This window comes from Panthera leo, chromosome A3 (genome assembly GCF_018350215.1).
Source record: "Panthera leo isolate Ple1 chromosome A3, P.leo_Ple1_pat1.1, whole genome shotgun sequence".
Lineage (NCBI taxonomy): Eukaryota > Metazoa > Chordata > Mammalia > Carnivora > Felidae > Panthera > Panthera leo.
The window spans coordinates 26,872,267-26,895,164 of record NC_056681.1 but is presented as its reverse complement, the minus strand read 5'-3'; the positions used below and the strand labels follow the sequence as shown (position 1 = coordinate 26,895,164).

At 38.6% G+C, this 22,898-nt stretch overlaps 1 protein-coding gene across 9 annotated transcripts in view; it reads left to right on the top strand.

Moving 5' to 3' along the window:
- The window catches only part of TPX2 (TPX2 microtubule nucleation factor), a 57,581-nt gene that overhangs the window by 22,448 nt on the left and 12,235 nt on the right, over nucleotides 1-22,898 (top strand). For all 9 annotated transcript variants that reach the window (XM_042931313.1, XM_042931317.1, XM_042931308.1 and 6 more), the window contains 8 exons: nucleotides 535-661; nucleotides 7,316-7,444; nucleotides 8,306-8,434; nucleotides 10,273-10,394; nucleotides 11,498-11,649; nucleotides 13,850-14,018; nucleotides 17,072-17,213; nucleotides 18,513-18,729. In XM_042931313.1, the coding sequence (XP_042787247.1) occupies nucleotides 535-661; nucleotides 7,316-7,444; nucleotides 8,306-8,434; nucleotides 10,273-10,394; nucleotides 11,498-11,649; nucleotides 13,850-14,018; nucleotides 17,072-17,213; nucleotides 18,513-18,729 (1,187 nt within the window). The remainder of the gene's footprint in view (nucleotides 1-534; nucleotides 662-7,315; nucleotides 7,445-8,305; nucleotides 8,435-10,272; nucleotides 10,395-11,497; nucleotides 11,650-13,849; nucleotides 14,019-17,071; nucleotides 17,214-18,512; nucleotides 18,730-22,898) is intronic.

Here is a 22,898-nt window from a genome sequence, read left to right as displayed (position 1 = left end):
TTATTCTTATAGTACTTTTTTGTTTCTGTTTCATGATGGCCATAGTAACATCAGAATACGTTATGATAAAATATCTCCTTCCCCTTTCCACCCTTAGATTCCCTTTTCCCAAATGCTGTATTTTTAAACTCTTAACTGTTTTTAATTTGTGGAGGAGAGAAAAACCAATGGTTATACCCATAATGCCTAATAATATGATTATATCAGCATTAAAAGGCAGAGATACTTTTTTCTGAGGTGATGACTTAGGCTGGCAGATAGGCCCTGGATACTTTGTTTCTGCTTCAAACAAAGTAGATTTTATAAATTCATCTTCTGTATAAGATTTCACTGGAACTAAAGGTTCCACTGCTTAGAGGGGCTTTATATACACACACACACACACACACACACACACACACACATAATTTTAAGTCTAGAATTCTATGTTGTCATACACACACACACACACATGCACATACATATAGATGTGTCTCTCATATCTAGCTTACTTCCTTGGAATTTGAGTGCTGACTAGTTTTTGCTCTTCCATAGTTGACAACACTTACTACAAAGAGGCAGAAAAAGAAAATTTGGTGGAACAGTCCATTCCATCAAATGCTGCTTCTTCCCTGGAAGTCAAGGGAAACACCTCAAGAAATACTCCAGCACAGCCACAGAGGTAAGACTGTTTTAGGGCTCCAAAGTGGTTTTTATGTTAATAATGTTCACAGAATAGTTACTGTCAGGGTACCTACTATGTGTCTCATACTATATTAGGCTCTTTATTTTACCTCATTTAATCTTCATAACATTTATGAATTGTAGGTAATATGCTTAACTTATTGATAAGGACTTAGAGGTACTAAGTTGCTTAAAGTTTACTGGTTCCAGAACCCTTGCTATTTGCACTATCAATGGATTGCACTTTATTTGTGTGGATATATGACAGACTTTTTTTTTCCTATTTATATATTATAAGTAAACTTCATAAGGGCAAGCATTATGTATCCTTACTGTGCCTAACAGTGTCTGGCAGGAGCAGAAACTGAATATTTAAATGCTTGATGAATGAATAGATGGGTGGGTTAAGCTGCAATCTTGGCACTGGTGAACTTAAAACATTTAATGTCTTTGAATGTTGTATTTGTGTCAGTATCTTTTTTTTTGATAACAAAAATACCATGTTTGGGAGCTGTCAGTATTAGTTGCCTTCAGATGGCACTCATCAGAAGAATATTCAGGTTAGGTTTTTTTTGTTTTAAACTTTCAACATCTAATAATTACCATCCACTCATAAAGTTTAAATTGTAAGACCGTTTATTGCTTTATACTTTGATGTTACCTAGAATATCCTCAAGGAAGAAGGATGACAGATAATATTATTTTATATTCAGAAGTGATAAAACTACCATTTGCAAAGCCTCATGCTGGTATAAAGGTATTACCTTTTGAGATTGGTATCATACAAGCTTATCCTAAACTTTTTTGGTAAAGAAGCCCATTTTAATAAAAAGAATTCTATGAAATTTCAATGAGCTAGGCATATATCACAAGAGTCTTAAGAGATTGCTACTGGTTGATTCTATGGTTTCTGTTGCATGTTTAGATTGTAAATTGAGGCCTACAGATTCTTATAGATTGCTTCAGAATCCTGGAAACTGTTAGTGTCTTCACTTCTCTCTTCTGTATATGTATATGATTGCTAAAATTGTCTTTCATCCTGATTGAATGCTGAATGCGTTTTGGAAATGACAGTGTGAGAGGAAGCCAGCTACTATTAGAGACCTGAATGGTTTTTTGTTTTATTTTTAAGGCAGGTACTTCTACCACTCAAAACTTCAGTTTACTGAGAATAATCATATCCTCCAGGCTCCTTGTAAGAAAGGGCCAAATAAGATGGCATGTGACAGTACTTTGTAAATGATATTGCATTATGAAAATGCATAATAAGTAAAACATTAGTGCCATTAATCTCAGATCTCAGATTTATCTGAGTCCAGAGTTACCTAATCGAGAAAGGAATGGCAGATGGAATAGGAAGGTGTAGATAGTCATACAAATTCCATTTTATTTTATTTTCACATGGTCTCAATGGATAGGCTAAAACATGTCCAAAACTTCTTTGACGCAGAATAGTTAAGAGTCAGTAAGGCCTTAGTGTGTAATAATAATTTTTCCATGGAGGTGTTGCTTTACCATAAATACATGTTTTAATTTTTGGCATCTCATCCCTCAGTCATTTCTCCCTAAAGACACCCAGCAGTTCTTCTCTTGACTTCATTAACATCATTGCTGAATTTAAATAATGTCCAAAATGGTCGTGTGTTCATGTGTTTTGCCTTCTTCCTTTCTAATTTGTATGATTCCCAGTCCCGTTTTTAAAAATTAACTAGTTTTGGGGTGCCTGGGTGGCTCAGTCTGTTGAACTTCTGACTTCAGCTCAGGTCACGATCTCACGGTTAATGAGTTTGAGCCCCGTGTCAGGCTGTGTGCTGACAGCTCAGAGCCTGGAGCCTGTTTCGGATTCTGTGTCTCCCTCTCTCACTGTCCCTCCCCCACTCGTGCTCTCTCTCTCTCTCTCTCTCAAATAGATAAACAATAAAAAAATTTTTTTTTTAATATTTATTTTTGAGACAGGGAGAGACAGCATGAACGGGGGAGGGTCAGAGAGAGAGGGAGACACAGAATCTGAAGCAGGCTCCAGGCTCTGAGCTGTCAGCACAGAGCCCAACGCGGGGCTCAAACTCACAGACTGCGAGATCATGACCTGAGCCGAAGTCGGATGCATAACCGACTGAGCCACCCAGGCGCCCCTAAAAATTTTTTTATAAAAGGTAAAAGTTAACTAACTTTACTGGGTAATAATTTGCATATAGTAAAATGTACAGATCTTGGGCGTACGATCTGATTAGTTTTGATAAATACATACCGCCATGCAACCATAACACCACAATCAACATATATAGTACGTCTTCATCACCTCAAAAGTTCTCTCATCCTAACCCTTTATAGTTAATTCTTACTGCTTTTTCTACCTTCTCACTCTCTCACCTCCTACCCAGAGGCAAAACTGTTCTAATTCCTGTCACTGTAGATTAATTTTTTCCATTCTAGATGTTTTTATAAATGAAATTTATGGTACTCTTTTATATATGACTTCTTTTCACTTAGCGTGTGCTTTTGAAATTCATCCATGTCCTTTCATGTTAGTAGTTTGTTCCTTTTTTTTTTTTTTTTTTTTTTAATTTTTAAATTTACTTTTGAGAGAGACAGAGAGACAGACAGTGAGCGGGGGAAGGGCAGAGAGAAAGGGAGACACAGAACCCGAAGCAGGCTCCAGGCTCCGAGCTGTTAGCACAGAGCCTGATGTGTGGCTCGAATCCATGAAGCGTGAGATCATGACCTGAGCCGAAGTCAGATGCTTAACTGACTGAGCCACCCAGGCACCCCAGTAATATGTTCCTTCTTATTGCTGATAGTAAGTTCTGTTGAATGGATATGCCACAATTTATTTATCCATCCACCAGATGATGGACATTTGGGTTGTTTCCATTTGGGGGCTATATAGAGCTGCTCTGAGTAGTTTTGAGGACGTATGTTTCTCCTGAGTAAATACTTAGGACTGCAATAGCTGGGTCATAGTGTTAAATGTATGTTTATAAGAAACGCCAGAAAGTTTTCCAAAGTGACTGTACCATTTACATTCCCACTGGCAGTATATGAGAGTTTCAGTTGCTCCGTATCCTAGCCAACATTTGGTATTGTCCGTCTTTTTAATGATATTTCATTGGTTTTAATTTGCATTTTTCTGATGACTAATAACGTTGATCCATATTTTCATGTGATTATTGGCCATTCATATATTTGCATACATAGCTGGCTGCTTTTTTAGTCTGGTTCCCTGCGGTCTCCCCCAGACCTGTGAAAGTTAGAAGTCAGCCAAGACTTTGAGTGGAGTTTAAGTGTTCATCCTCAGGTTTAAGTGTTCATCCTCTCTGTGGTTCTCTTGTTTCTGAGATTTTGTCTCTAAATTCCTGCCAGCTCCAATGTTTGTCTATTGACACCTCAAGCAAGTAAGATGTTAGTTTTGTGCCATCTTACTATATGCACAGTGGGGGTTACATTTATTTAAAAAAAGCAGCAAACTCACCAGTCTTACGTGGTGTGGTTTTATTTTTTAAGGATGGACACCTCACCAGTTTCTGCTTGCCTTTTTGCTGGGCTCCATGGGTGTCTTCTAAACATACATGGTTTAGCAGTCAGGCAGGAATTTGTGCAGAGGTTTTGCTCAGATTTTGAGTGACATTTTTTCTGTGGCTCTTTCACTTTCAGGATTTTCTTCTAAATTTCTAGGTGTTATACTGGCCTTGAATTTTTATCTTCTATTATCTCTAGCCAGTGAGACTGGAATTTTCTGCTGTTAGAACTGCTACATTTGGGGAGTACCTCGGGCAAAAAAGCTACCAACTCATAATTTTTACCCTTTGCAGTTGTTTTTCATGGATAAATGTGCCTCTGTTTTCTGCCTGCTTTTGGTCACTTTCCAGTGCCTTCAAATGGTTGTATTATTGTATCTTGTCTACATTTTGTAATATGCACTCTTCATTACTCATTCAATACATTCATTTCTTCATTCCTTAATTCAGTAAATTTGCTCTTCATTACTCCATGTAATTTTTTTATGAGTACTTTCTTTTAGAGATTATGAAATATTTGTAGATGAAAGGTAGACATTTAGTTAGGATTCGTTTCAAAATCCAATAGAATGGATGGAAGGAAAATTGATACATGATTGGGATTGGCTGTGAGTTGATAATTTCTGAAACTGAATGATGAGTACTCACTAGTCCATTTTATTCTCACTTTTAGTTTTTTAGTATTTAGAGAGAGAGAGAGAAAGAAAGCACATGTGCATGGGAGAGAGGCAGAGAAAGAGGGAGAGAGAGGATCCCAAGCAGGCTCCACACTTTCAGTGCACATCCCGACATGGGGCTCAGTCCCACAAACTGTGAGATCATGACCTGAGCTTGAAATCAGGAGTTGGACATTTAACCAACTAAGCCACCCAGGCACCCCTCTCCTTATTTTAAAAATATGCTTGAAATTCTCTGTAATAAAGACTTAAAAATTGGTACTCTGTGCAGTAGCATGAAAGCCTGAAAATGTAATAAGTCTTTACAGTGTTTAGGACTTTTATAAAAAAAAGTGTTGAGAGAAATTAAACAAGATCTAAATAAATTGTAGGACATACCATATTTATGGATTGGGGGATCAGTATTAAAAAGATATTAGTTCTCCCTAACTGATCTATAGATTCAATGTAATATTCGTTAAAATCCTAGTGGTTTTCACTGTGGACATTGATAAACTGATGCTAAAATTTATTCAGAAATGCAAAGGTCTGAGAATAGCCAGATACTTTCAAAGTGCTAGTTGATAGCAAGACATATTATTATGAAGCTGCAGTAATTCAAGCTTTATGGTATTATCCAAGGATTAATGAGATCAGTGAAATCAAATAGAAATTCATGCACCCATCTATGGGCATGATATATGACAATGGTGTTACTGTAGACCTGTGGGGAAACAGTGCTCCCCCCCACCCCACCCTTTAAAAACAATGCTTTGCTAGTGGATATCCAGATAGAACAGAATGAAACTTGGTCCCCCTTTGCATATAAAACAGTCAGTTCTTTTTTTCTTTACATCCAGTGTTGGGGCTCAAACCCACAACCCCAAGATCAAGAGTCGTGTGCTCCTCTGACTGAACCAGCAGGGGCCCCTAAAATAGTCAATTCTGGGTGGAATTGTAGATCTAAATGTGAATGCTAAAGCTCATATAATGAAATATTGGAGAATATCTTCATGACCTTGGAACAGGGAAGGATTTTTTTTAAAATAGTATACACACAGAAAAGCACTGACCATAATGGGGAGGGGTATTGATGTATTTGAGACATTTATCTAGTCAAATGGTACCATAAAGAGAGTAAAAAGCCAACCCCCAAAGTGGGAAAAGATATTTGTGACACATAAAACCTACAGAGGGCTTATGTTCATAGTATATAAGGAATTCTTACTAATCACTCAGGAAAGGATTGACAACCCAATGGAAAACAAACAAGAGACTTGAACTAGTACTTTATCAAATAGGATAACCAAATGGCCAGTGAACATGTGAAAAGTTGCTCTGTCTCACTGGGAATCAGAAAAGCAAATTAAAACCACAGCAAGGTTTTACTGCCTACCGGCTAAATTAAAACATCTGACAGTACCAAGTGTTCAGGAGGGTGTAGAGCAATGCAGACTATAATATCAACTCGCCAGTGTAAGTAAGCATAGATTGGTACAAGCACTTTGGAAACAACTTTTAATTGATATAACCAGCGTCCTGTGACCTAACAAACGGTCTTAAAGCCTACACCCGCCAGCAACATGTGCACCTGTGCAGTGGACTGGATAAATAGTGGTACATTCCTACAGTGACTGTTATTCAGCATTAAAAATCAGTGAATTAAAGCTACATGACTCAATGTGGCTGAATCTCACAAATATAATGTTGAGTGAAATAAACAAGACAGAAAAACAATACTTGCAGTAGTCTGATTATATTACCTGAAGGTTTTTTTTTTTTAGTTTTTTTTGATGTTTATTGCTTTTGAGAGACAGCACAAGTTGGGGAGGGGTAGAGAGAGAGAGACACAGAATCTGAAGCGGACTCCAGGCTCTGAGCTGTCAGCACAGAGCCCGACATGGGGCTCAAAATCACGAACTATGAGATCATGACCTGACCCAAAGCTGGACGCTTGACCAACTGAGCCACCCAGGCACCCCTGCCAGTGTTCTACTTCTTAGCCTGGGTGGTGATTTCATGAGTCTTTACTTTGTAATCATTTAACTTAATTTTTGTTTTGTGCACATTTTGGTATGTGTTAAATATTTTACCAAAAACGGGGGCGTGACTAAAAGGAGAAAATAAACACCTTAGCTACCAGGAGATCTGATCTCAAATTTCAAGTCTGATAGCAATTTGCTATGTAACAGGGTCAAGTCACCTCATCTTTATCGACTTTCACATTTAAAAGGAGGGAGTTGTATTAGGTGATTGCCTGTGTCTTAAAAGAAAAAAAATCCGTTGCATTTAAGTACCAACATTTTATGATGAGGTTCAAAAGCTATCAGTAAGGTAAAAAGTTTTTAGAGTGGAAATAATACCACAAAACTCTTTGTAGCCATTGGCAGTTTGACATACTTTCACATTTCTGGGGCACAATTGCATATCTGTAGTAGATACATTCATTTTGGATAAATTTTGTCAATTCCTGTACCATAGGCGATCTACTAGACTCTCTGCTCAGAAGGATTTGGAACAGAAAGAAAAACATCATGTAAAAATGAAAGCTAAGAGATGTGCTACTCCTCTAATCATCAATGAAATTCCACCCTCCAAAAAAATGAAAGTGTAAGTAGCCACAGCTTCTGTCGGTTGGCATAGGTTTTACTCCTGTTTGCTCCTGTGGTTAACAGCAAACAGAATATATGGTGCTTGTTCTTATTTTTTATCAGTTAGGAATGTATTTTGCTATAAGAAATAGCCTATTCACCTCGAGTGGTTTAAAGAATAGTGATTTATTTGCTTCACAGAAGTTTGCTGTTGGCTTTGGTTCAGTGACTGAACAGTGCCAGGGCATTGTTAGCTTTTCTTTCATACTTGTTACTCAAGGTGGCAGCTCTGTGTTTCTTAGCTTCTTCCTTGTGGTTGTTGCCTCATTGTCACAAGATAGCTGCTATATATCTAAGTATCACATCCATGTTTAAGAGAAGGAGAGTATGATGAAGAGGGGCAGCACCCATATCACAAAAGTGAAAATTTTTCAGAAACCTTGGTTATACCTCAGTTGCCCTACTGTGTCGCTTGAATTCTCCCTAGTGCAAGAGAAGCTCTCAAAACAAGTACAGCCTTTGTACATTGCCACCCCAAACAAAATTAGAATTCTGTTGATAAGAAAGAAAGTGGAATAGATATTGGGAAGGCAGCTAGCTATCTGCCGTTTGTGCATTTTATGATAAGCAGTTGGAATCTCTCCCCACCCTCCTGAACCATCATCAGACAACTCTTACCTTGACTTCTGTTGGCGTTCTCAGAGTTTACTCATTTTATCCATTGGTACATACTATTGAAAGAATCTTGCAATTGAGACGTGCTTGTTGTCCGAATGAGAGAGAAAATTTAAGCCTTATGTGATAGATTTGGAGAGGAGAGTACAGCAGTGTATGCTTTAGGGAATTGAGAATATTTATTGTTTGTTCTTTTGAACTCAAGTTCTAACAAAAAAAAGAAGCCAGAGGAAGAGGAAGAAAGCAGTGCCCATCAAGATACCTCTGAAAAACATGAGTCTTCCCCAGAGAAAGCCAAGGGCCGACATACTGTGTCTTGTATACCACCTGTGAGGTATGTTTCTTTCCTGAATTTAAACTTTAGAGTCAATAGAGTAAAATTATAAGCAGGTACATCTGTAGTGTGGAGCACATGGAGCTTGGGAAACTAATAAAGCTGTAACTATGGTGAGGTGTATTGTTTTATGTCTTGGGGGATGCTCAAGTCTTAAACATTGAGGAAAATATACTATTAAAGCAAATTAAAAGGAATATAAAAGGAAAAAGTTAGTAAAAAGGTCCTTACTACCTGAATTGAACAGTTTCTATTTTACCAAGCTCCCTTCAGGTCTTTACGCAAGTAAAAAATGTATTTTTACAATCTGTGTATAAGTAACCTTTGGGATTTGTTTTCTTTGCTTGCCACAAGACTATTTCTTTTTTCTTTTTCTATACTATACTATAAAATCTTCCCATTTATCCTTTTTCAATAGCAAATACTCTATCAAATTATATTTACCATTTCCTGTTGAAAATGTAGTTACCAGTTTTTCACTATTAGAAATAATCAGCGAACATCTTTATTGGTAGGGACTTTTTTTTGAGTAGTTTCTTCAGGCTGAGGAAAGAGAAATTCCTTGATCAAGCCTAGTTTTATGGCTGTTGATATTGCCAATTTTATTTCTGAAATAAATGTATGAATTTACAATACCATCAGCTTTGAATGAATATTTTTATTTCTGTGTACCCTGTCCACATTGAATTTGTTTTTTGCATTTAAAATTGTTTAAATTTACTTGATAAAATGTTGATGGCATCAACTTATTTTAATTTTTATTTGATTGCTGATAGGATTATATTACTGTTATTGTGAACATCTTTTCCATATTTCCTCTTGGGTGGATTGTCTATTTCCTTTTCTGTTTATCTGTATGTGGTATTAGCGATAGTCTCATTGTTAAGAATGATTACTCTAAATTGAACTTTTGCTATGTGTCAGGTACTTGGGAAACACCCGATTTAATAGTCACCAAATATTCTGTGGGGATGAATATATTCCTCATTTTACAGTGGAGAAAACTGAGTCTCAGAGGGATTAAATATTTTTCTCAAGAGCACATAGGTAGAAAATGAAATGACATGGTTGGGATTTGGACTCTAGCTGGTTTCACTCCTAAGTCTCTCTCTTCTCCATCACAGAGTATATTTTACATATGTTAGTCTTTTGTCATATTTCTTGCAAATATTTTCCCCATTCTACTGGTATTTTAATCCTACTTTTTCTTGTGGCCTAAAAGCTGATCATTGTATAGTCAAATTTATGTCTTTTGTAATATCTTCTATAGTCAATTTTAGCTTTCTTTTTGAAAAATTTTCAATATCGTTATAACTTGTGCATCTTGGTTTTTTGTGGGTTTTTTTTTTGTTTGTTTGTTTTCATACTGTTACATAATTAAGTCAGTATCGATTTATCAGATAATCCTTTTTGGCTTTGATGATTATTTTATCACAGGTTAAAAATCTTGTCTGTAATACCTTTATTTTTTTTTTTTTTTTTTTCAACGTTTTTTATTTATTTTTGGGACAGAGAGAGACAGAGCATGAACGGGGGAGGGGCAGAGAGAGAGGGAGACACAGAATCGGAAACAGGCTCCAGGCTCCGAGCCATCAGCCCAGAGCCTGACGCGGGGCTCGAACTCACGGACCGCGAGATCGTGACCTGGCTGAAGTCGGACGCTTAACCGACTGTGCCACCCAGGCGCCCCATTCTTTTTTTTTTTTTATTTTTATTTTATTTTTTTTTATTTTTATTTTTTTTTATTTTTTTTTTTTCTGTAATACCTTTAGACTGTTTTGAATCAGGAGCCTCTTTCTTCTCTCCTCTCTTACCTCCTTTACTGATTTTCCCTTTAGGCAAAAGATTCTAAAAAGTACTGAGGAGCAAGAGTTGGAGAAGAGAATGAAAATGCAACAGGAGGTGATGGAGATGCGGAAAAAGAATGAAGAATTCAAGAAACTTGCCCTTGCAGGAATAGGTCAGCTTGGCTCTGGTTGATTCTGATTTATGAGGGGTCCTTCCCATAATCTTGGTAGGGTTTTTGAAGTCTCTAAAGGATAAAAGTCTTTATTGGTTAGTAGCCAGTAGAAAAAGGTATGTTTGTTAGAAAGCTGGACATGGATATTCTTTATATCCCAATGATTGTTTCCTAGAACGTTTTATATACACCAGACTAGGGCGCCTGGCTGGCTCAGTTGACAGAGCATGTGACTCTTGGTCTCAGGATCGTGAGTTCAAGCCCCCATATTGGGCATAGAGGTTACTTAAAAAAAAATGGGGGGGGGGTATTATATACATACACCAGACCTTTTTTAGAGCGCACTGTTACTCTCTGTCTCTAACTGTAGAACTCACACCCATCTTTTGAGGCCCTTTTCCATGAAAATTTCCCTCATTTCTTCAAGGATAACTGATTCCTCTCTCCTTTTCCTTTCTAATTCTTTTTCTTTGTATTAGAAAAAGAAGGAATTACGATTGAGACAGAAGATAAAGCCATTGGGCATGCCAGTTTTTTATTGTTGTTTTCCCATTTTAATTTTAGACAGGAAAAGACAGCTGAGTGAATCCACTTGTAGCTACAGAGGACAAGTAGGACTGAGGGAGCGAAAGGGTCAGAGTTCTGCTTTGCTCTGGCATACATAGAGTTATTATTGGTGGAGTCAAAGCTATAAAGCCCTGAATACTGAGTTGAAAAAGCACCCCTGGAGTTTATAGGATTTCCTTCATAGACATGTTAAGTGTGCTTTTTAAGACAATTCATAGCCTTTCTTGTCAAAAGTATTCCAGTTACTGTGTGTCCAGAGCTATAACTACACCTAGGAGATGGGATTCTTCTCCCCTGTTCTACCTCTTTGCAGTTTGCCTCTGACCAGAGGTCCTCACACCAGTAGTGCTCAATGAATAAGGTACATATAGTAAGTAGTGTCCTTGAGCACTGATTCAAATTTGGGGCTATGTGTAGAGAGTGAACAATATTAAGATCCATGATGATAGAAATATCAAAAGGACTGGATAAAGGGGATTTACTGATATTCTCTATTCTTAGTGTTACCTGTGTGTTTTACTCTGCTTCTTACTCAGGGCAACCTGTGAAGAAATCAGTGAGCCAGGTAACCAAATCAGTTGACTTTCACTTCCGCACAGACGAGCGAATCAAACAACATCCTAAGAACCAGGAGGAATATAAGGAAGTGAATTTTACATCTGAACTGCGAAAGCATCCTCCGTCTCCTGTAAGTTGATGGGCTAAATGGATATTCTTGTTACTAATTCAGGGAGGATTTCGGGTGCAGTACTTGTGGTCACTATAATTGAGAGAAGCGTGTTTTTGAGTTAAGGTAGCTCTAAACCCTCACTTTGCCCCATTAGCTATGTGATCTTGGAGAAGTCATGTGGCCTCTCTGGGAAGCATCTTAAGTTGCTGTGAAAACTGATTTAAGGATGTACATATGGAGCTCCTGGTAACTCAGTCATTTAAGCATCTGACTCTTGATCTTGGAACAGGTCATGATCTCACATTTGTGAGATTGAACCCCTCACCAAGCTCTGCCTGACAGTGCGGAACCTGCTTGAGATATTCTTTCTTCCACTCTCTCTCTCTGCCCCTTCCCCACTTGTGCACACATGCACTTTCTCTCTCTGTCTCTCAAAATAGTTAAATAAACTTAAAAAAAAAAAAAAGAAAGAAAGCGGAGTGCATGGGTGGTTAAGCATCTGACTTCAGCTCAGGTCATGATCTCACGGTTTGTGAGTTTGAGACTGCGTCAGGCTCTGTGCTGACAGCTCAGAGCTGTAACCTGTTTCAAATTCTGTGTCTCCCTCTCTCTGCCCCTCCCCTGCTCATACTCTGTGCCTCTTTCAAAAATAAACATAAAAAAAAAATAGAAAAAGAATGTACATAAAGCACTTAGAATTCTGTGTGGCAAATTGTAGGTGCCAGCTTGCTACAGCTTGTGCTCTTACAAAATTCTTGAAAAAATCTTGTGTTAACAAAGTTTTGTGCAATATATGACAGGGCTTATGGAAGAAATGGGGTTGGAGCAGACCATTTAAATCTAACAAAATGATAAGAATCCTACTTAAAAATTCTAAAAAATATTTTTTGTAAGTTTTATTTATTTGAGAGAGAGAGAGGGCACACAAGCAGGGGAGAGGCAAAGAGAAGGAGAGACAGAATCCCAAGCAGGCTCTGTACCATCAGTACAGGAACTGATGTGGGGATGCAGGGCTTGAACTCATGAACCGAGAGATCATGACCTAAGCCAAGATCAAGAGATGGACACTTAACTGACTGCTCCACCCAGGCATCCCTAAAAATTCTAATACTAAGAATTTCTTCTTGCATTTGCAGTAAGCATCATTACTTGTTGAAGTCAGTCCTTTGCAGTCTTAAACCCTGGTGTTGTGCTTCTTCCTTTGAGATGTAGGTCCTTAAAGAGTTTTGTTTCTAATCAGAGACTAATGTTATGAAAGTTAATCATCCAAGGACTAGACTCCTTCATCACTCAGTTTTGGGGAGGATGTCTGCAGAGATTCTGATTCAGGCAGTTGCCTGACCTGATCCAGACCCAAAACCCAAATCAATTTTTTCTTAATGGGATTAAGGGTGAGGGGAATACCTTTGCAGCTTTTTTTCCCTTCTAATTTTCAGAAAACTTGTTCTTGCTGGCTTCAAAACACTGACATGCTTGGAGAAAAAAAATCACCTTATTAACTGTTACAGAACAGATAATTTGTTAAGCCCTAGATCCTTTCTCCCTTCTTTTTAATGTTTATTTTTGAGAGAAGAGAGTGAGCATGCACAGGTGCTTAAGCAGGAGAGGGGAAGAAAGAGAGGGAGACAGAGAATCCTAAGCAGGCTCATGCTGTCAGCGCAGAACCCATGAACGTGGCTTTGAGCCACATGGCTCAAACCCACAAACTGTGAGATATGACCTGAGCTGAAATCAAGAGTTGGACACTTAACCAGCTAAGCTCCCCAGGCGCCCCCCCAGCCCCTTTCTCCCTTTTTTAAAAGGTGGGAACAGACTAGTTTTAACCTTTGCTCAAGGACTGACAAATTTAGGAATAATAATCTTGACTTTTTATTTTAAAAAAAACCATTTTTTTTTTAACATTTCTTTATTTCTGAGAGAGAGAGCGAGAGAGCATGAGCAGGGGTGGAGCAGAGAGAGGGAGACACAGAATCCAAAGCAGGCTTCAGGCTCTGAGCTGTCAGCACAGAGCCTGATGCGGGGATTGAACTCATGAACTGGGAGATCACGACCTGAGCTGAAGTCGGACACTTAACCGACTGAGCCACCCAGGCGCCCCATAATAATCTTGACTTTACCACAGTCCTTTTTTCTTTTGATCCTCTGTGTTGAATATGTGGCTTATGGTAGATCTGAGCTCTTCTAAAACACTTCATTTGAGGACCAACTTTCTTTACAGGCTCGAGTGACTAAGGGGTGCACCATTATTAAGCCATTCAACCTGTCCCAAGGAAAGAAAAGAACATTTGATGAAACAACTTCTACGTACGTGCCCCTCGCACAGCAGGTTGAAGCCTTTCATAAACGAACCCCTAACAGATATCACTTGAGGAGCAAGAAGGATGATAGTAAGTTTCATATCAACATTATAGCTGGTTGGAGCCTCCCCTAGGATTTCATTTGCTTACATAAATTTGCCTTTAGTTGAAATCCTAGCTTTTGAACTAAAGTATGGCATATGCCTACATGCAGACAAGAAGTGCACAGTTGAGCATCTTTGTACTCCCCGCTCTGGCTATCTGTCTACTTATATACATCAACCACCTTGATCCTCCTGGTCAATAATTGGCCAGGTATTGTACCTTTGCCACTTGTCAGGGTGTATTGGTGCAGCTACTTAACTATAGAAAATGGAAGCAGTCCATTCATTCAGGGTTGTGTGCTTTTTGTTCAACCATTCAACAAATTTCACCACTATAAACCAGGTATAGCAGTGAACAAAATGGACTTGGTGCTGCTCAACATTAAGTTTCTAATTCAGTGAGAGAAACAGAGCACTATAGATTATGGTAAGTGTAACGAATGTAGAGGGACACACAAGAGTGAAGAGATGTGGGAGATAGGTAGAGCATGTCTGTAAGCTGAGAAGTCCCTGGCAGTGAAAAAAGTTGAAGAACCAGGGCAGAAAGGAGATAACCAGTGATTGACTGTGCCAGCAGGTGGAGGAGGGATACTTAGCTCAGGTGGAGTGCTTGTTCTTTGAAGGGAGGGTAGAAGAGAGAAGAATGGGTGCAAATGCCAAAGGGTTTGTAGGTTTGGGATGAACACATGAGAGGATTCTAATCTCTTAGCTTTTGTCTTTATGAAAATAATTACTGCAAGAAGGAAAGTAGAGAAGTTTGAGAAATGGAAGTCATGTAAAATAGTTGTCTAGAATGTAGGACTAGCATTCTGGATAAAGCAGGATTTTGTTGTTTTGCCTTTGAAGGTCTCAGTGTTTTCTGCCCTTGCATTGGCATTGTTTAGTGCAGCCAGGCAAGCTTCTTTAAATACAGCATTAATATTGTTATTATATTCCAGGGGTCATTTGTCAAACTTTAGATTACAAAAATAGTGAAATGTCTTTTTTTTATCCTAATGGAAATTTAAATATTAAACATGACTTTCCAAATAATATATGACTTCTAGAGTCTGATATGCCCTGCTTTTAGAATCTTGGTCCTGGCAAATAGAAAAAAAATTATTTCCTGCAATTAAAAAAAATTTTTTTTTAATTCCAGTATGGTTAACATATGGTGTTGTATTAGTTTCAGTTATAGTGATTCAGCAATTCTATACATTCCTCAGTGCTCATCATGATAAGTATACTCTTAACTCCCTTCACCTATTTCACCCATTTCCCACCCACCTCCCCCCAGGTAACCATCATTTTTTTTTGTCTATAGTTAAGAATCTGTTTTTTGGTTTGTCTCTTTTTGCCTTTGTTTTATTTTTTTTAATTCCATATATGAGTGAAATCAAATGGTATTTGTCTTTGATTTATTTCATTTAGCATTATATTCTCTAGATCCAACCATGTTGTTGCAAATGGCAAGATTTCATTCTTTTTTATGGCTGAGTAATATTCTGTTATATATATATCCATTCATCTGTCAGTGGACACCTTGGGCTGCCTCCATAATTTGGTATTGTAAATAATGCTACATTAAACATAGGGGTGCATATATCTTTTCAAATTAGTGTTTTTGCATTCTTTGGGTAAATACCCAGTAGTGGAATTACTGGATCACATGGTAGTTCTATTTTTAATTTTTTGATGACCCTCTGTACTGTTTTCCACAGTGGCTCTATTAGTTTGCATTCCTACCAACAGTGCACAAGGGTTCCTTTTTCTCCACATCCTTGCTAACACTTGTGTTTCTTATGTTTTTGATTTAGCCATTCTGACAGGTGTAAGGTGATCTCTCATTGTAGTTTTTTGATTTGCGTTTTCCTGATGATGAGTGATGAACATCTTTTCATGTGTCCCTTGGCCATCTGTATGTCTTTTGTGGAGAAATGTCTGCTCATGTCTTTTGCCCATTTTTAGATTATTGGGTTTTTGTGGGTTTGTTTGTTTGTTTTGTGTGTGTTTTTTTGGTGTTGGTGTTGAGTTGTATAAGTTCTTTATGTATTTTGGATACTAACCCTTAATTGGATATGTTGTTTGCACGTATCTTTTCCCCTTCATAGGTTGTCTTTTAGTTTTGTTGTTTCCTTTGCTATGCAAAAGCTTTTTACTTTGACATAGTCCCAGTAGTTTATTTTTGCTTGTATTTCCCTTGCCTTGGCAGGCATATTTAGAAAAATGTTGCTGCGGCCAACGTCAGAGAAATTACTGTTTGTGCTCTTTTCTAGGACTTTTATGATTTCAGATCTCACATTTAGGTCCTTAATCTATTTTGAGTTTATTTTTGTGGATGGTGTATTTTCTGCAATGATTATTTAAAACTTTATGTAGTTATAAATAATTGTTATACGTATACTTGAAGGCTGACTTATTTCTAAAATTAATAGATTTGGTTTGTATCTCCTGCTGTTATGTGGCCAGATCTAAATTAGAGGACTCATTCTACGTAATTATGAAAATTGACAAGGTTGCCTCTGGTCAGGTAATCAATATTGTCTATGAATGGTAGTGATGGTCTTAAGATTGATGCTTTGACGCAGTCTTTTTACTCTCTCTATTTGACTTTCTTTGAACAGGTCGTGATGTTTTGATGTAGACGCATTTAGGAAATTCACAAAATTGGGAGTCATTACTTGATCTTTAGAAAGGCCTTATTTTAAAGCTGGAATAAACAAAAGTCTTACGTGTCAGTAATAAGCAAAATAGTTGGCATTGTGAATAGAAAGGCAGTACATGCCTGTGCAGTGATAAGGAATCCATCAGACACAAATGGATTTTAAGTTCAGAAGATGATAGTAGAGTTTAACCAAAGACTACCTTCATCATACCCCTCAGTAAAGAGTGACAGGGAAGAAGGGGCTGCATGTTTGTCAGATTGACTGACATGAGCTGAGCTGAGCGTGGAGGGCAGCCTCTCTGATTTGTCGTCTCTGGGCTGCCTAGTTGAGTCAGCACCTAGAGTGTGCTGGGAGTCTTGGGAGCTAGGTGAATGTCTGTGATCTTGGTTTACAGCTCTGTTACCCTCCAAGTCTGCTATGGTCAAGATATCCAGAGACCCACAGACTCCTGTGCTGCAAACCAAACAGCGTACAAGGCCAGTGACCTGCAAAAGTGCAGCGGATCAGGAGGCTGAGGAGCTTGAGAAACTGCAACAGTAAGTCCAACTGGCAGTATTTGAGGAAGAGTTCCAAGAATCTGCCTGCTTTCTTTTCAATCATATATATGTGCGTATATATGTACATATATATGTACGTTTTGGGTTTTTTTTAGTTTTATTTATTTATTTTGAGAGAGAGAGTGCAAGTAGGGGAGGGCCAGAGAGAGAAAGGGAGGGAGAGAATCCCAAGCAGGCTCCATGCTGTCAGCGCAGACCCTGATGTGGGGCTTGAACTCATCAACCATGAAATCATGACCTGAGACAAAACTAAGAGTCAGACGCTTAACTGATTGAGCCACCCAGGCGCCCTTGGCTGCTTTCTTTTCAGTTCTATAATGGGGATAGTTGCTGTTTTTCTTGTCATGGGAATTTATGGCATTTGAGTTATAGGCTCTGTAGTCTGTGCCCCTGCCTCTGTGATTAAAAAATTAGAAGGGTATGGGGCGCCTGGGTGGCTCAGTCGGTTAAGTGGCCGACTTCGGCTCAAGTCATGATCTCGCGGTCCGTGAGTTCGAGTCCCGCGTCAGGCTCTGTGCTGACAGCTCAGAGCCTGGAGCCTGTTTCAGATCCTGTGTCTCCCTCTCTCTGACCCTCCCCTGTTCATGCTCTGTCTCTCTCTGTCTCAAAAATAAATAAATGTAAAAAAAAAAATTAAAAAAAAAAAAAAATTAGAAGGGTGGGGGGGGTGGTGGGGGGCACCTGGCTGGCTTAGTTGGTAGAGCATGGGACTTTTGATCACAGGGTTGTATGAGTCCCATGCTGGATGTAGAGTTTACTTAAAAATAAAATATTAAAAAAAAAAAAAAAAAAAGAGAAGTGGGAATATGCAGATATCCTGGAATATAAAGTGGTAAAAACGAAGGGGGTAGGCAAACTTACTCAGGATTCCAACTAAGGAGTGTCCTCTGAACTTAGTTGAGGTAGATCCCACCCTTTATGGCTACCCAAGGGCTCATTACAGCTATTATTGGTGGGGGAAACTGGAACAAAGTGTGGTTAGCACTGGAATTTGTCTCCTGTATCCTTCTTTCATTCCTTTTTGTACTTCTTTTGAGGAGGGGCAGCTTCCTCTGGGAAGAGAAATCCCAGTCTTTAAAGTGGTAGGAGTGTTAGGATTGGCTCCTTTATTCTTTGTTCTGGAGGTAGAGACAATGGCTGTGGAATGAGTCAAAATTTTGCTGTGCTTGGGTAATCATAATAATTATTTTTCTGTTTTAGACCTGCTTTGTTGTTTGTGTAATTTTTATTTTATTAAAAAAATTTTTTTGTGGTGTCACTTAAACTCTTATCTTACAGATACAAATTCAAAGCACGGGAACTTGATCCCAGAATTCTTGAAGGTGGGCCCATCTTGCCCAAGAAACCACCTGTGAAGCCACCCACTCAGCCTATTGGCTTTGATTTGGAAATTGAGAAAAGAATCCAGGAGCGGGAGTCCAAGAAGAAATCTGAGGATGAACACTTTGAATTTCATTCTAGACCTTGCCCTACTAAAATCTTGGAAGATGTTGTGGTAAGAATGGTTAAGGCCCTGTATGCTGGCAGAAATATCCTGCTCATGACCAAATATCTCCCTGTTCACAAATGTTTGAGTAGATACTATGATCAGGGCATTGTATTAGGAACTGTAGGTGATAAGAGACAAGTCAGAGGTGGATTTTGCTCTCAGGAAACTTAAAGTCAAGTAAGGGAGACAACATGTATAAATAATATAAAATTAGAAGTATTCTAAGAGCAGTGACAGTTAATAGTACTGTAGGAACTCAAAGGAGATAATGATTTCTTCCAGACAGGAGGTTCAGGGAATGCTCTGTGGAGGACAGAGCATATGACCCGAGTCTTCACATCGTCCTCATCATGTGTTGTCACTGTCATAGTAGCTGACGCTTTCACTATGTGCTAAACGCTCCTCTAAGCCCCTTCTGTGTATTAACCCATTCATTTTAACCACAATGCCTTCAGGTGATTTACTGTAATTATCACTGGTTTCAGATGAGGCAGTTGAGGCACAGAGACGTTAAGTGGCATTCCTAGGCCATTCAGCTAGTGAATAGTGGAGCAAAGATAAGAACTCAGGCACTCTGCTCCAGAGTTCATGATCTTAATACTTCGTTATATTGCCTCTCCGTTGTATGGTAGATTTTGGACTCGTAGAAATACAAGTGAAATGGACTGGCAGAGCATTCCAGGCAGTGGAAGTAACGTAAAAGCCTAAAGGTAGAAAACACAGGGTAGCTACTGGGAAGCAGGTGGGTGGCTCATTTAAGCTACAGAAAAGAAGTACAGTATATCAAGAGGAGCAACTGGAAATGAGATTAGAGAAGTGGGTTATAATGTGATGGTGGGCATATAGTCAGGAATTTAGGGAAAACATACAATTAGGAAGAGATGCCACAAAGAATTAAAGAATCAATAATAGGGTTCATCTACATAAGTGCAAAGATGGTTTTTAGATCTATTTCTGTGCAGGTAGGGAAACACCTTCTTCCTGTATTGGACTGACTTATATCCAGGTACTAAGAACTCTCTTTTTCTGTTTTCTTTCTTTTTGCTTGCCCTTTTGAGTCACCATGGTTTTAAGTGAAACTGCATCAAAATATATTATTACCTTGGTCCGTGTACTTAGTTTTGTTGTTGTTGTTGTTTTTTTTTTTTTAAGATTTTATTTCTTAGTAATCTCTACACCCATCATAGTGCTTAAACTCACAACCCCAAGATCAAGAGTCGCATGCTGCTCTGACTGAGCTAGCCAGGCACTTCTGTTTATTCCATTTTCTTAGCACTAAGTCAGAAGCAATCCAAAGTTATATTTTCCAGGCTTTAAGAAAGCACAGTAATGCTTAGAAATAGTTCTTCCCCTCTTCCCACCTTTATGGCTTACTGCATATGAGACCTCTTTTCTATTCACAATGCTTTTTCCTTTTCCTTTTCTTTCGTTGACACACAAGTACTATAGGCCAAACTCTGTTGCACAAACTTCTAAGAAACCTCTTTCCACACAAGTGATCATTCTCCAAGTCCTATGCTGTCATTTGCCCTTTGTCATTACCCACTGAGGAAAATGCTCTGAATGTAACAAGGGAAATGTAGGTTATATGCAAACTTCAGAATCCTAGAACGTAGCAGAAGGGTTCAATGTTTTCATTTTACACACTAGAAAATCAAGGCCCAGAGAAGAGAAGTTACTTCTTCAAGGCTTTTGTAACATGCATTTAGTACCTTGCTTTTAGTAACATCTTTTTCTCTAAGCTCCTGGCTTTCCCCCCTGCTACAAAGCTTTGGTTTTTATTTAATTCACTTTTACCCTTTTGATTTTTACTATATCCTTGTATCTCATATTACCAGTATTGACTTTATATATTCTTAAAATTGACTAATTTTTAAAGTAATTTTATTTTTTTTTCAATGTTTATTTATTTGTTTTTGAGAGAGAGAAAATCCCAAGCAGGCTCTGTGCTGTCAGCAGATCGACCCGGGCTCAATCTCACAGACCATGAGATCATGACCTGAGCTGAAATCAAGAGTCAGATACTTAACCGACTGAGCTACTCAGACGCCCCTAAAGTAATTTTAAAGGGAGCATATAAATCATTGTGTAAATGGAAAACCAGTACTTTTTGCCATGAATAATAATACTAACAGCTAATATATGAAGCTTATTATGTGCCAAGTTTTATTCTACGCTCTTCAATTTATATAATAACTTACTTAATTCTCATAATTTATATAGTAACTTAATTCTCATAATAACTCTTGAGGTAAACACTATAGGTCCTATTATCAGTCTGTTTTATAGTTAGGAAATATAATAGTTAAATAACTTTCCCAAGATCACTAACTAGCCAGTGGCAGAGCTGGATAGATTCTAGGTATATGGTTTCAGGGTCTGTACTCTTGTATTAAAATAGAAGGTACCTTTTTAAATAGAAAGGTCTTGGGAAATATGTGACTATTAAAAAAAAAATAGTCTGCATCCCACTTAACATCCTCTTCCATGACATCTCTCTTACCTGAACTTTGATTTTAGAAACCCTGATTTAGGAAATTGGGCTGGCAGTTTGTTGTACTTTGGACATGCTAGGGTGAACTTGTATGTGGGGAAGGGTGCCTAGAGTTCGGTAAGATTTAGTTAAGTGAGATCTTAGAGTAGCCTTGTACTAGTTTATGCCTTGTTGAGAATTCTGGATAAACATATCAGCAAAGCACTAGGTAAGTAAGATGCAACTGAATTGATGTGGTACGCTCCAGGGAAGTGTTTGCCAAATCCAGCTGGTTCTCAGAATCCTCTGGGGATCTTATTACATAAACAGATTCCTGGGCCCCACCCCTGGAGTTTTGATTTGTTATGTGCAGCATAGATTAGAGAGAGCCCCAGTGAGAAATTAGTGTCTGACACACAGTAAGCAGTTATGTTGTTAATAGTAATAACTGTCATTTTCTCACATGCTCTCCTCATGCCGAGCGTTTTATGTAGATTGTTGTCTTCTTGCAACAATTCTTAAGAGGCAGGTTTTATCTTTATTCCTGTTTTTCAGATGAGGAAGAGACAATAGGAGGTATCTAGTATGCAGAGCCAGGATCTGAACCCACCATCTCCTTGAATACTTTCTTATTCTACTGCACAGTGCTAACTTACCATCATTTATTTTGGCAAACTCAGTTTTTGAGTTTGATACTGGCCATTTGCAACTCTCCCTTCTAAAAGTTCCAGTGATTGCACTTCAACTCTTGGTTTCTAGAGAAGCAAAGCATAGGAAGCATTAGGTGTATTCTTTCACCCTCTTCATTTTTTAGAAAGAGAGGCTTTGAAAGGGGAATGTAGCTTGCCCATAGGATCATTTTTAAAAGTTGCTGGTAGAATTGAGATTAGGTCCCTTAACTTCTACTTCTGGACTCTCAGAACAGAAGAGCCTGCTTCCCAGAGCCCAAATTCATCTGGTCTGTTCACCACTGTTCTTCATCCTTGCCCCTCTAGTGCTGAAGCTCTTTTTGTGTGTCCTTACGGTGTTTCTTGTGCTCTTAAACTTGTGGTTGATAGGTGGCAAGGAGACAATGGGGCTGATGAGAGATGGGCTTGGGCAGCAGTGGGCTGTGAGGCAGAGATGAAAAAAGGGCTCTTGGGGCAGAGGTGGAGTGATGAAAACCTTGAGCTCAAGGGTGTGAAATGTGAACTTGGTGCCGACATCTAGTGGGGAACCGGGGCACCACAGAGGTGGATGTGTCGGTGAGGCCAGGGAATAATTTTAGCAGTGATATTTTAGTGATGACTTGGGGAGACCAACAGGCTTTTTTTTTTTTTACACCCCCCCCCCCCCATACTCCCTGAGATAATATTGCTTCATAGTAATTTCCTAACTGCTCTTGTGGCAGGGCATTTGGGGCCATATCCTGCCATAGGGAGAAGTGCTCACCCCTAATACCTGCTCCCCTATCCTGGGCTGCTTTTCCTAAATGCGCCTTCTGCCTACTCACATTGCGTACTTCTAACACATATCACTTTACAGTACCTTCCCAGAGCTTCCTGTTAGGAACTTCCCCTGTTATCCTTTAGCTCCGCATTCTGCCAGATTTCCTCAGAGCACTTGTGAAAATCAGGGAATACCTGATTTGTTACTTTTTCATTGTCTCTTTCCTCCATGAGAACGTGAGCTCCCTGAGAACAGGGACTGTGCATGTCTGTCT